Source organism: Vombatus ursinus, unplaced genomic scaffold (genome assembly GCF_900497805.2).
Source record: "Vombatus ursinus unplaced genomic scaffold, bare-nosed wombat genome assembly UNPS02014833.1, whole genome shotgun sequence".
Lineage (NCBI taxonomy): Eukaryota > Metazoa > Chordata > Mammalia > Diprotodontia > Vombatidae > Vombatus > Vombatus ursinus.
In genome coordinates this window covers 1427452-1441229 of record NW_020954611.1, presented here as the reverse complement: position 1 = coordinate 1441229, position 13778 = coordinate 1427452, and the positions used below count along the sequence as shown (strand labels likewise).

The 13778-nt window shown below is 35.3% G+C and overlaps 1 protein-coding gene across 2 annotated transcripts in view; it reads right to left on the bottom strand.

Annotated features, from left to right (window-relative positions):
• The window catches only part of WDR11 (WD repeat domain 11), an 86632-nt gene that overhangs the window by 55885 nt on the left and 16969 nt on the right, over positions 1–13778 (bottom strand). The window contains exons 8-10 of one of the 2 annotated variants that reach the window (XM_027839851.1): positions 13548–13743; positions 13158–13261; positions 9024–9200 (exon numbers count right to left, since the gene is read on the bottom strand). In XM_027839851.1, the coding sequence (XP_027695652.1) occupies positions 9024–9200; positions 13158–13261; positions 13548–13743 (477 nt within the window). The remainder of the gene's footprint in view (positions 1–9023; positions 9201–13157; positions 13262–13547; positions 13744–13778) is intronic. The other variant, XM_027839852.1, reaches the window with a different exon arrangement.

Here is a 13778-nt window from a genome sequence, read left to right as displayed (position 1 = left end):
TATCAATACATAAGCCTTAAATCCATAGTCACAGTAAAGTCCTAATATTTTATTAAGAACTGGCAAGTGTGACTGATAGGCTGCTGTCAGTGATCACAGAGAGTTCTTAGAGAACGCGAGAAAAGCCAAAGAACTCAAGAAAGATAAACACTGTTCTAACTGTCCCCAAATCCTAATCTGTCTCTCTGAGCTGGCCCTTCCTGCTTGTCCACTCCTTTTACATTTCATTCTCTTCCCTGCACTTTATAATTGAGCCACTCCAGCCAAGCGACTATTCTTTCATCTCCTGATGTCACGCCTTTGCACTGAAATGTTGTCTCTTCCCCTCCACTCTCAGCTTCCTTTACTGCTCACTCAAAGCTAAAGCTCACCTTCTGCAGAAGGCCTTTTCTGGTCCTTCCTGCTGCTAGAATCCTACTTGTGAGATCATCATCCTTTTACAATGATTACATCTTAAATGTACAATGTTATTTGCAATTGTCTTCTCCTTTAGAATGTGAGATCCTTGAGGGCAGAGACCAAGTCTTTGCATTTCTTTGTATCCATAGCACTTAGCATACTATCTGGCATATCATAATACCAACCCATCAAACTAACAATTCATATCACTTCTTCCTTTCATAGAGAAAACTTATAGAAAATGCTAACTTATATCTATAACCTTTGTTTATCACTTGCAATCTGGCTTCCATTCTCAGCACTCAACCAAAACTGCTCGGTTCAAAGTTACCAATCTCTTAACTGTCAATTATGATGGCCTCTTCTCAATCACCCTTCTTCACTTTTCGGTTGCAATGGTCACTGCTGACCAACCTCTTTTCCTAGATACTCTTTCTTATCTGGGTTTTCTTGATATTACTTCCATGTGGTTCTCCTATTACATATATGACCATTCACTTTTTCTCGGTCTCCTTTGCTGGTTCATCATCATCATGTCAAATCTATGTTATTCCCCACTCTATCCTGATTCTCTAATCACTTACTAATCTCACTAGCTCCCCTGGATTTAATTACCATATCTCTACACATGACTCCCATACTTATATAGCCTGCCCCAGTCTCTCCTGAGCTCCAGTCATACTTTTCTAACTGCTTATAGGACAATTTAAAATGGGTATCCCTTAGGCACTTTGAAATTAACTCAAACTTTAACTTGTATTCCACTCTCCTTCTCCCCCACCTGCCCAATCTACCTCTCTTTCGAATTCACTCATTTCTGTCAAAGGCACCAATATACTTCCGGTCAAGAATGTTTACAACCACGGGATTACTGTATGTATCCTATACCCCTTGGAACTTACTTTCACTCTACATATCCAATCAGTTGTCTAATCTTTTCATTTCTACCTCCACAACCTCTCTTCCATCTCCTTTTCTCTACATGGCCACTACCCTAGTTCAGAACCTCATCATCTCTTGCCTAGACTATTGCTATACTAACTCAGGTCTCTCCCTTCTATAATTCATCCTCCACAAAGCACCCAAAGTGGTTTCTCTAAAATGGAGATCTCTGACTTTGTCAGTTTGCTACACAATATACTCCAATTGCTCCATATTCATTCTAGAATCAAAGTATTTCATCTATTTAATTTTTAAAGTCCTTTACAATCTGGCTCCACCCTAGCTTTCCAACCTTTTCGTACATTACTTCCCTTCTCTCATACTACAGTCTAGCCAAACTTGCCTTCCTGCTATCCTTATGCAAGATATTCTATCTTCTCTCTCTACAACTTAGTACCCCATGCCTAGAATATACTCTTTATCTTATCTTACTATTGCCTCTTAGAATCCCTTGTTTGCTTAGAAAATCTGCTGAAGTGACACTTTTTACACGTATTTCTTAGCCTTCTACCCTAATTACTTTATATTTATATCAAAGAGATTTTAGACACATACACACACACACACATATTCATGTACATGTTACATGTTTCCCCTGATGAATTGTTAGCTCCTTGAGGGAAGAAATTTTCATTTTTTTTGGCATCTCTTGCACCTAGCAAAGTGTCTAGAAAGGTGCTCAGTAAATACTTGTTTGACTTTCAATAAAAGGGAAGAAATTTTAATCCAAGAACTATAAGTTAGTGAGCCTGATTGCAATTTCTGGCAACATTTCTGAATGCATTATTAAAGAAATGATCAGTAAACAGTTGAAAAAGTAGTGGCAATCATAAAGAGGCACCATAGCTTTATCAATAACAGATTATATCAGATAATAATGCCTAGATAAGCACTGACACAATAAGTTAACTTAAAATAGATTCAGGGTTTTAGTGCTAGATATGGGTCAACAGGAGGGCATGATGGTCAAAAAAATTTACTGAGCTCTTAGGAGGCACTGAGAAGCACAGCGACCAAGAATGAAAAGATGACAAGTCCTGCTATACTCAATCAGATCACATCTAGAGTACTGTGTTCAGTTCCAGTTGCCACTTTTTAGAAAGGGCATTGATAATCTAAATAAGGATCACTGGGAAGATAAAGGGCCTCAAGATCATGGCATTTGAGTATTAGTTCAAGGAAGTGGGGATGTTTAACCTATAGTAGAAAAGACTTAGGCAAAGTATATGACAGCTTTCTTCAGGTATTTAAAAGGTTTTCATGTAGAAAAAGGATTAGTTTTGCACTGTTTGCCCCAGATATCAGAAATGGGAAAAATAAGCAGAAGATTTAGGTTTAATGTTAGCAAAACTTCTAAGCAATAAGAACTATGCAAAAGTGGAGCGGCTGCCTTAGAAGGGCAATAGATTCTCCATCACCAGATGTTTTCAAGGAAAAACTTGATGATCATGTATTTGATGTATTGTAAAGCATAGTATTAAAGCTATATACTTGCAAAATTTTAGTTCATTTGCTCAAATCTATGAAGCTCCTTAGCAAAATCATTCCAGAGAAATATAGCATTTTTCCTACTTATTTTCCCATGGAATCAATATAGTTATCATAATGTAAACACAATATAAATAATATATATGTATCTAATAATTTTAAAGCATTATTTAAATGCTAATTGTTATTAATAGTAACTATTATTAGTATGTTGTGTGGTTTCAAGATACAAAATAAAATCATAATCTCTGAAGAACTGAAAACAAGTATCACAGAAGGGAATGGAGAGGAACATGGTGGGTCTTAGCAGGCTATATAGCATAAAACCAATGAAAACTTCAAAGAAAAGGAGAAAAAAAGTCATGAGAAAAATACAAGAAAGGAAGAGAAGATGTGGTGAGGGAAAGAAGTGACAGGTGGATTGCCAGGGTGCTCCACTATTATCTTTTCAATGTCAGGAAAAAGGAAGGAAGGCCTCTAGAATGTTGGGTAGATGCCACACAGCCAATTTACGGTAGAACATGGATAAGAGTTACACAGAATGGTGTGGATGTGCTATAATCTGTATAGATGAAGGGAACACCTAAACTGAATAGATCACAGATCCATACAGTAGTTCCTAATTTTAGATATTGAAAAAAGAATGCTGATTTTTAAATAATGCAATAGTTATTTATATTCAAATGAATTATATGGTCAGGGCTTTAATGATTATGTATATCTCAAAAGCCCAAGAACAGCTTCATAAGTTATTCAACAGGTGACCTCTAGTTATACTCTGAAATGAGTTCGAAAAACAAAAGAGTTTAGGACGCATTTTAAAGGGCTTCTGTTTTTGATTTGTTGTTATAAGTGTTGTCAATAAATGATTTTATATCTCATGGTACTCAAATACAATAATTCTAAAATGAAAGTCTCCAACTCTAGCCTAGTTGTTGTTATATCTTTCTATAGAAAAGTGTTGTTTACAGATTATATAAGTTATACGTTATAACTAACATAAAAAGTTACATGACTATAACAAAACAATAATTTGTTAGGCATAAGTAAAAAATTTATCTCTTGATATATATTTGAAAATAACAATATATATGTATATATATGTGTGTACATAGAACCTTAGAATTCAAGTCACTTTCAGAAGATAAAACCTTGGTAGAGATCAGAGTGAAAACAAAGAGTGTACAACAGGATTAAAATTTTAATACTAACAAATTGACCAATAAACCATCCAAGGTAGGCCAATTATTAATAACGTGGTCAGAATCGTATTTAAAAGAAAATATCTACATTTCACAAATTTTTATCTGAGAAGGAGAACCTGCAGTCAACTAAAAGTGTGCTAAAAGAAAATGTTTACAATCTAATACAAATTCAACAGTTTTAAATTTTTATCAGCATAACAGAAATATTATGTCCTTGAGTTATCATACAGCATATTTTTTATTTTCTGAAAAATGGAAATGTTGAGCTTTTAACCATAAGACCAAAGTCTGATTTGTTAGTAAAAATTGTAAAACACTGTAAGAAAAAAAAAAAGGATATACTACATAAAGTGCTTGCTTTGGGGGAAAATAACCTAGCAATCCCTAGCAAGAATTCAACATTGTACATTATACCACTGTCACACATATTCAGAAAAGTAGTAAGCATGTCTAGGGAACCTACCAGTAGTTTTCAGGTACAGGACCTGATGTTAAATACATCTGTGGACTAAGAAAAAGGACAGGTCAAGGAGACAAAGTGAGAAACAAAAAAACAGAACTGAAGCATTTAAAATGAGTCATTTTTTTCTTTTTTCTTAGTTTCTCCCTATTTAAAATAGCTCATATATATACATGCCTCTACAGAAAACAAGGGATTTTACTATCTAAACAACATTTATTGGAAGTGGAACCAAGATGGCAGTTTCCTGATCAGTTGCTCTTACACTGAGATATTCCCATTTTCAGCTATAACTCCCCCAACATTTCCCTCCAAACAACTTTAAACCCCTCAAATCAAATTCTGGAGAAGCAGAGCCAATAAAAGGTCAGCATGAGACATTTTTCCAGTCTAAGTCACCCTAGAAGCTCGGCAGAAGAGGTTTTTAACACCAAGGTAGAAGTCAGCCAAGAGTGTGGCAGGTGCAGCAATGGTGGGCTTTGGAGGTGCTTACTATAGCAGCGGCGGCAGCAGCATCTTCTTTAACTCTCAGCTCAGAGAAAGTAAAGGGGTAAGACAAGTGGTCAGAAAGAGATTCCAGGGGACCCTTTCCTGGCACTGGGTGCAGGTGATGCTGACTGGCAACACTATAACCCGAAGCAGTTCTGGGTTGCAGTTCAACAGTGCAGAGGAGTACTTATGGTGGGTTACAAGGGAGTAGAGACCCTGGTCACAGTTCTAAGGCAGAGAGGAGCACTAGCATTCATTGCTGCAAGAGAACAGGGGATCTGGTCACAGTTTCAGGGCCAAGAGAAACATTAGCTAATATGTACTTGCAGTTGCAGGGGATTAGGAACCCTTCTTAGGTAAAGACCAGAACACAGACCAGGAAAGCAATGACCACAGCTGTCCCCAGATCACCCCACCCTGGAAATACTGAAAACTTGCAGACCCCCCAAGAACTAGCTCTGAAAACGGCAACATAAAAAAGCCTGAAGCTTGGGACAGTGTCTCCCCACTGCCAGGTAAAAAACAGCCCAACTTTAACATAAAGTTGAAAGTCAAAGAAACAAGCTGGAAAAATGAGCAAACAACAAAACAAACAAACAAACAAAAACAAAAACAAAAACAAAAAAAAACTTGCCCTCAAAAAGCTGCTACAGTGGCAAAGAAAAAAAAAAAAGACCAAGACAAACCCAGAAGAAGACAACAATGTGAAACCAGCTATAACCAAAGCCTCAAAGAACAATGCTAACTGTACTCAAGGTCAGCGAGAAAGAGATAAGAATGGTAGAGAAAAAATGAAGAAAGAAATGAGAATGATGCAAGAAAATTATGAAAAGAAAATTAACAGCTTAGTAAAAGAGACACAAGGGGGCAGCTAGGTGGCGCAGCAGATAGAGCACCGGCCCTGAAGTCAGGAGGACCTGAGTTCAAATCCGGCCTCAGACCAAACACTTGACACTTACTGGCTGTGTGACCCGGGCAAGTCACTTAACCCCAACTGCCTAAAAGTTAAAAAAAAAAAAAAAAGACTACAAGTTGCAGAGAACAATTTCTTAAAAAAAAAAGAGACAAAAAAAAATGAAAAAATAACTCCTTAAAAAAGCAGAATAACCCAAATGGAAAAGGACATACCAAACTTCACTGAAGAAAAGAACTCCTTAAAAAAAGCAGAATTGGTCAAATAGAAAAAGAAGTACAAAAGCTCACTGAAGAAAATAATTCCTGAAAAATCAGAACTGAACAAGTGGAAGCTAATGACTCCACAAGATACAAGAAACAATAAGACAAAATTAAAAGAATGAAAAAATAGAAGAAAATGGGAATATCTCATCCTAAGAACAACTGATCAGGAAAACAGATCAAAGAGAGATAATTTAAGAATTACTGGACTACCTGAAAGCCAAATAATAAAAAAAGGAAATTAGACATCATATTTCAAGAAATTACAAAGGAAAACTGCCCCAATATGTTAGATCCACAGGGTCAAATAGAAATTAAAGGATCCACTGATCACCTCTTGAAAAAGATCTCAAATAGAAAACTTCCAGGAAAATTATAGCCAAATTCTAGACCTCTTAGGTCAAGGAGAAAATATTGCAAGCAGTCAGAAAAAAAACTATTCAAATATCATGCAGTCACAGTCAGGATCAAACAAGATTTAGCAATTTCCACATTAAAGGTTCAGAAACCTTGGAGTGATATTCTGGAAGGCAAAGAATCTAGGATGGCAACCAAGAATAACCAGCTCAGCAAAACTGAGTATAATCCTTCAGGAGGAAAAATGGCATTTAATGAAATGGAGGACTTCTAAGTATTCCTAATGAAAAGCCCAGAGTGAACAGAAAATTCAACACTCAAACACAAGATTCAAGAGAAGTATAAATAGGTATACATGAAGCAGTAAGCATAAAAGTCTCAATCAACATTATATTGCTATGTGGCAAGATGATACATGTTAACTCCTAAGAGGTGTTGTTTAGTTGTTTTTCAGTCATGTCCTCCTTTAGGATTTTCTTGGCAGACACTTGGAGTGGTTTGCTTTTTCCTCCTCTGGTTCCTTTTATAGATGAGGAAACCGAGGTAAACAGAGTTAAGTAACTTGCCCAGGGTTACATAGCTAGTAAGTGTCTGGGGTAGAATTTGAACCCAGGTCTTCCTGACTTCAGGCCCAGTGCTCTATCCACTGAGCCACCTCGCTGCCCTGAACTCAAATCTTTATTTTTATTAGGGCAGTTAGATGGAATCTACAAAGATAAAGGATACAAGTGTGAGTCAATTATGTTGGGGTGATCCCCACCTCCCAAAAAACATATGAAACAAGTATATGAAGGAGTGAGAAAAAGGAATGCACTAGGAGAAGGGGAACGGAGAGGCAGAACAGGGAAAATCTTCTCAAATTAAAGAGGCTTGTAAGGAAGAGTTTTTGTAGTGGAGGGGAAAATGGGGGGTGGGCAATGCCTGAAGAACCTCATTCTCATTGGAATTGGTTCAAAGAGGGAAGAATATATATACATACTCAGTTGGATATAGAAATCTATCTTACCCATTAGGGATATAGAAGGAAAGGGGATAAAAGATATAGGGTGATGAATGAAGATAGGATGGAGAGAATTCACGGTTAGTAATCTTAACTGTGAAAATAAATAGGATGAACTCATCTATAAAACAGAAGTGGATAGCAGAATGGATTAGAAACCAGACTCCAACAATATGTTGGAAACAAACTTGAAACAGAGAAATACACACAGAGTTCAAATAAAGAGCTAAGGCAAAGTTTATTATGCTTAAGCTGAAGTAAAAAAGGCAAGGGACAGCAATCATGATCTCAAACAGAGGAAAAACAAAAACAGACCTAATTAAATGAGATAATCAAGGAAACCATATTTTGGTAAAAGTACTATCGAAAATTAAAATAATATCAAATAAAAGTACTATAGAAAATTAAATAATATAACAAATAAAATAATATCAAATAAAATTAAAATAATATCAAAATTTTTTACAAGTTTCTCTGATAAAGATTTCATTTCTCAAACATATTGGGAACTGAGTGAATTTTATAAAAATAAGAGCCATTCCCTAACTGAAAAATGGTCAAAAGATATCAAGTCAGTTTTCAGAATAAGAAATCAAAGCTATTTATAGTCACAAGAAAAAATGCTTTAAATCATTGCTGATTACAGAAATACATATTTAAGCAACTCTGAGGAGTCACCTCACACCTATTAGAAATGACAAATGCAAAAATAAGTACACTAATAAACTGTTGGGAGAGTTATAAACTAGTCCAATCATTCTGGAGAACAATTTGGAACTATGCCTAAAGGGCTATAAAACTCTGCATACCCTTTGACCCATCAATGCCACAATGTATCCTAAAGAGATTAAAGAAAAAATGAGAATGACCTATATATTACAGCAGCTCTTTCTGTGATGGCCAAGAATTGGAAACTAAGGGGATATTCATCAAGTGGGAAATAGCCAAACAATGTGTGGTATATGATTGTGATGGAGTACTAATATGCTATAAGAAATGACAAGTAGGGTGGTTTCAGAAAAAACAAGGTAAGGCCTAGATGAACTGATATGAAGTGCAGTGAGAAGAACAGGACGATTATTGTGCACAGTAACAGCAATGTTGTAATGATGACCAATTACGAAAGACTTGGCTACTCTGATGATACAACGATCTAAGACAATTCCAAATGACTCATGATAAAAAAAATGTTATCCACCTCCAGAGAGCGAAGTGAGGAACTATGAGTGCAAACTGAAGTTCTCATTTTTGTTTTGCTTTTTCTTTGTGATATGTCTAATATGGAAATACATTTTGCATGATTTTATGTATATAATTAATTGATATCATTTTCCTTGCCTTCTCAGTGGGTTGGGGAGAGGTAGGAGGGACAGACAGCACTTGGAACTCAAAATTTAAAATGAATGCAAAAATAAATAGTAAATTATAAAAAAAATAAACAACATATTCCATATACTACATTATATAATTGTGAAGGGTTCTGAAGAAAAACTAGTCAGATACTCACCAACAGCAAGCAGTGGCTGATACTGTTTTATATTTTTTGTGGTAAGTGGTGGGCACATACGGATAGCAAACTGTGGCAAAGGAAGTCCTGAAAGAAGTCCTGTGAGCAGAAATTTCAAATGCACTTCCTGCAAGGTGGGGCCTCTTAGGTGCTCTTCTCCAGCAATTGTGCTTTGCCCTGATTTATAATCAAAATAACAGCCTATTAATTATAAGCAATTTTGACCTAAAAAAAATACTATAACTTGCCAAAAAAATAAATTTTATGTTCCAGAAAAAAAATGGTATTTTAAAGAGACAGAACTTGGATTTTTCAAAAGACATGTCAGGCCTTGGAGATTCTACATAGCACCCATTTCACTGCTTGCCTACATGACTGACCACCTTGTGTAGCCTCAAAGGATGCACGACTACAAGGTACTTATAGTACTACTGACTTGAATCCATCAACATCCCCTATAACCCCTCCAGAAGCATGGATTCAAACTCGAGCTAAATAACTTCCCTGGGCAAGTCATTTTTAATATCTCAGGGCTTGTTTCCACGTGTATAAAATGAATGGATTTATCTGATGATCTTTAATGTCCCTTCTAGGATTTTATGATTTTTTAAGACTCTTTCCATTCACGGGTTCAGTCAAGGTTTTGTCTCATGGCAGTAAGCACTAAGGGCAAGCAGTAACCAGGATTAAGGGGCTGATAGCACTGTTATAGCTGACCACTGTCAGTTCACATCTAGAGGCTTATGTTTAGAACTAGGGGCCACATTTTAGAAAAGATACTGATAAGATAGTTAAGAAGGACCAACAAAGTAAAGGATTTCAAGATCATACAAGGATCAAATGAAGGAACTGGGAATGTTTAGCCTGGAGAGAAATGAAGAAAGGTATCAGTGCAAGAGAAAAGAAATCAGGATAAAATAAAAGATGACATTAGAAACAGCTGGGATAAACGTTAGTATTTGTGAAGCTAACTACTATACACATTTAAGAATAATGATAGATAAATAGTTAATTTAAAATCTAACTTTGCAAACTTCCCTGCAATCTGTCAAACTGATAATAGGTTCAAATGAAAATACCTATTTTATTCCTTGTAACGCCAAGTATCTATATGTTAGTTACTTTATGTTTCTTGCTTTGCTTACAATTTAAAATTTTACAATGAGATATTTCTTTTCATAGTATATCAAAAATGTCACTGTTACCAGTCTTAAAATAGAACAATTCCAAGTACATTATAAATATTTCAATTGTCAAGTCAACCAAAAACCAAAAAATAAAACTAAGACAAAAAACCCTCCCCAACAAAAAACTGTGGAAAGTTAAAAACAAGAAATCACTACATGTTTACAGTAAGGTAGAAAAATTATGGTGATCACAAATTACTCCCATATAAAAATCTGAGGTCACCTTAAAAAAAATAAAAACAAACAAAAAAACAAGAGATGTTGGCAATCTGGCAATTTACTTAAGAGTGACCTTTATGTAAAGTATGGAAAAAAACACTCCAACCTGGGAATCAGAAAATAAAAAATGTATTAGCATAAAATGAAAAATGAAAGCCATTCTGTATATATCCTAGTTATTCCCAGCATGGAATCCAACTCCTTTCTTACACTAGGGAACTTTCCTCTATCCTTCCTTCATTAAAGGATTTGCACTTAAACATATCACAGTGGTTTACATCTTAATGGTCTTTATTGGATGAGTATAAATCAGTCCAACACTTTTAACTGGATAACAAGAAAATGCTTTCCATTATCACAGCGTACACACTACAGTGTAAATTAAAGGTTTAATTAAAAGTTATAATTAAAATGTTTAAAGTAATAAAGCCTTTCTTAATTAATGCTTTCAAATCAATTGTATCATCAAGAATTGCTACATAATCTACACTATTTTGTCCCTTTAAAAATGCTACTTTGCACTGTTTTAATACCTAAATTCTATAAATTGTCTGCATGAAAAAACTAATCTGCTGCATTAAAACTGTGGGTTTATGATATATGTGTTCATTCATTCATTTATTTATTTGGAAAGGACAATTTACTCTTAAAACTGTGGTCTGTGTTACATTCAATTCAACATTTATTAAGCAGCTATGCTGAGCAAAGTACCATGTTAAGGGCTTACAATTTAGCAGGAGGTATAAGTCTTACATTAAAAAAATCAAAGTATTTGAAAAAATGTGATCAGAGGCACAAGAGAGAAATAAAAATTTTGTATGGGTCTGGAAAGAAGTAACTTCTGACTGTGGGTGGACTTTTGATAGGCAGTTAACAGAAGGGTTATGATCAATCCAGGCAGAAAGACTAGCCCATGCCTCACCCATGTGAGGGTGTGGAGGCAAGAAAGCTCAGGGCCAATGGAGAATGTTAAGCCCTCTAATCTAAGCCTGACTTTCAAGAGGGAAGCAGTAGGAGATAGGGAGAGAAATCTAAGTTAGGGCCAGATCCTGGGGAGCCCAAATGGCAAGCTAACAAGTATCGTTTGTTAAGGATGAGGGAGTCATTAAAGGCTTTTGAGCACAGATATGACCTTAGTGCTTGGCCTCAGAAAACTTAATCTGGCAGCAGTCCATAACATGGTATGGAAGGTGGTGGCAGGGAGAACAGTTAGAACATTACTGTGAAAGGCCAGTCAAGAGATTACCGTGGGCCTGAACTTAGGAAATGGCAATGAAGAGGAGGGAAGAGAGAAGATATGCACAGTAGAGATCAAATCGCAGGAACTGAGAACTAACTCAATATGAGGGTTGAGTGGGAGGGAAGAATCAAAGATGACTCCAAAACTTCTGGTCTAGGAAATTAGAAGGAGGGGCAATTCTGGTGACAAACACTGATCACTAATAAAAACAGAAATGACAGAATGAGGTTTTGGGGCAAACTGTGAATTGCTCACAACATGCCAAATATGACTAAATTTTCCAATAATGGATAGTACTATAGGCATGTAATCAGAAAAAATATAAATGTAATGAGTAAGAACTGTCAGATTCCTAAATACTCACATAGTTTTAATGGGAGAAAAACTATTAGTGCGTAACTGCCATACTTGCAGTGGGAACTTTGCAATTAGGCATATAACTAACATATACAAAATTAAGTTTGCAGATGTAAAAAAATTCATATTTTAAAATATGTCATCCAGAAACAGATTAAAAATATTTTTTCTTTCTCCTAAAATTTTCTGGCAGAAGTGTTTTCCAAATTAGAAATGTTCCACAAATAATTGTGACTCAGTTCACAAAACAATGTTATTAACAACAGACTTAATTATAAAAATTAGTTCTTCAAAACTGTCCAGAATCCTTATTTGTAGTTCTAATTTTAACATGTAATCTCCCTGAAGCTAAAGACGGCTTACTTTTTGTGTTTATAGCCCCAGAACCCAACAGAGTGCCTTGCTACGAGTAAGCACTTCATGTCTATAGAACTTAAAACATATTTGCTAAAAACATATTAGAATAATTTAGACATAATACTGGTTTTATTTGGAGAGTTGTTTTAAGGCTTCAAAGTACTTTTACACAAATTATCTAGTATAAACAAGTTCTGTGAGGGAAAGGACCTTCTTCCTTTTCTGATATTGTATCCCTAAGTTCATAACAGTGTACAGTTTCAAAAAAATGTTGATTTAATTCTCATCCTGCTGCTCCCACACATCGCCCACCCTGGAAACACACATACACACACACAATGTGAAGAAAGTAGGGCATATATTATCATCATCAATGTCAGATGAGGAAACTGAGACTCAAAAAGTTGAAAAAACTTGCCTAACATCACACAGCTAGTCAAACAGACAGAAGAGAAACTACAGACTAATTTGTTGGATTCTCAACTGTGCTATATAATGTCATGCTGCTTCTCATTAATGAATTTCAATTCCAACAAATCAAATTCCATTTTATGACAATGTAGGCATTCTCCAATTTAAACACTTTATACCTCAATTATGTATTAAACATGAAACCCTTCTACATTTTAATTCTCCAAATTCTAATCTTAACTTTATATATAATTGTATATCAAGTCAGTGTATAGTATAAAAGTATAGTCACTGGCTACACTGACTTTTTCCTTCACAAGTCATAGCTCAGAAAAAAGTTAGGGGGAAAAAACAAAAACTCACCAATCATGTTATCTAAAGAAAGGTCTGGAAGTTTATTCTGTAATGCTCCCACAGGAATTCCACAGAAAGATATTGGTGAATATAAAGGTGATGCACCTGAACTGCTGCACAGAAACAGTTGTTACAATTTTACAAAACTCAAAATAACTTGAAATTCATATGATATATAGTAACTCAAATTATTAATTCCAAATTATGGTCCTAATACTGTTTTTTTAGGGTTATTTTCCCCTAGTATATATCTCTTTCACCTATAAAATATCTCTAAATTTTAATGTTTTTCATTTTTCCCATTGAAGTGAATACTTGTATTTTACAAACCACGTAGTGGTAGTAGTAATACTGCTTAAAGTAACAATATTAAAAGGCTGTGCAAGTAAGAATTGTTACCTGCTACGAAAGTTTCTATAAGAAACAGTAGATTTCAATTCCCATATCATGACTCTTCCATCACTCACAATGAGAGCAGCAGAATTTTCATTAACAGGACAACACACCATGCTGAACGGACGAACAGTTTTGGTCACCCTAATTGCATCACACTGGCTTCGCAAATCATAGGTCAGCTCCTGAACTGGATCTGGATCTTTATGTAAAAGAATTGCTAACATTATTCCAAAA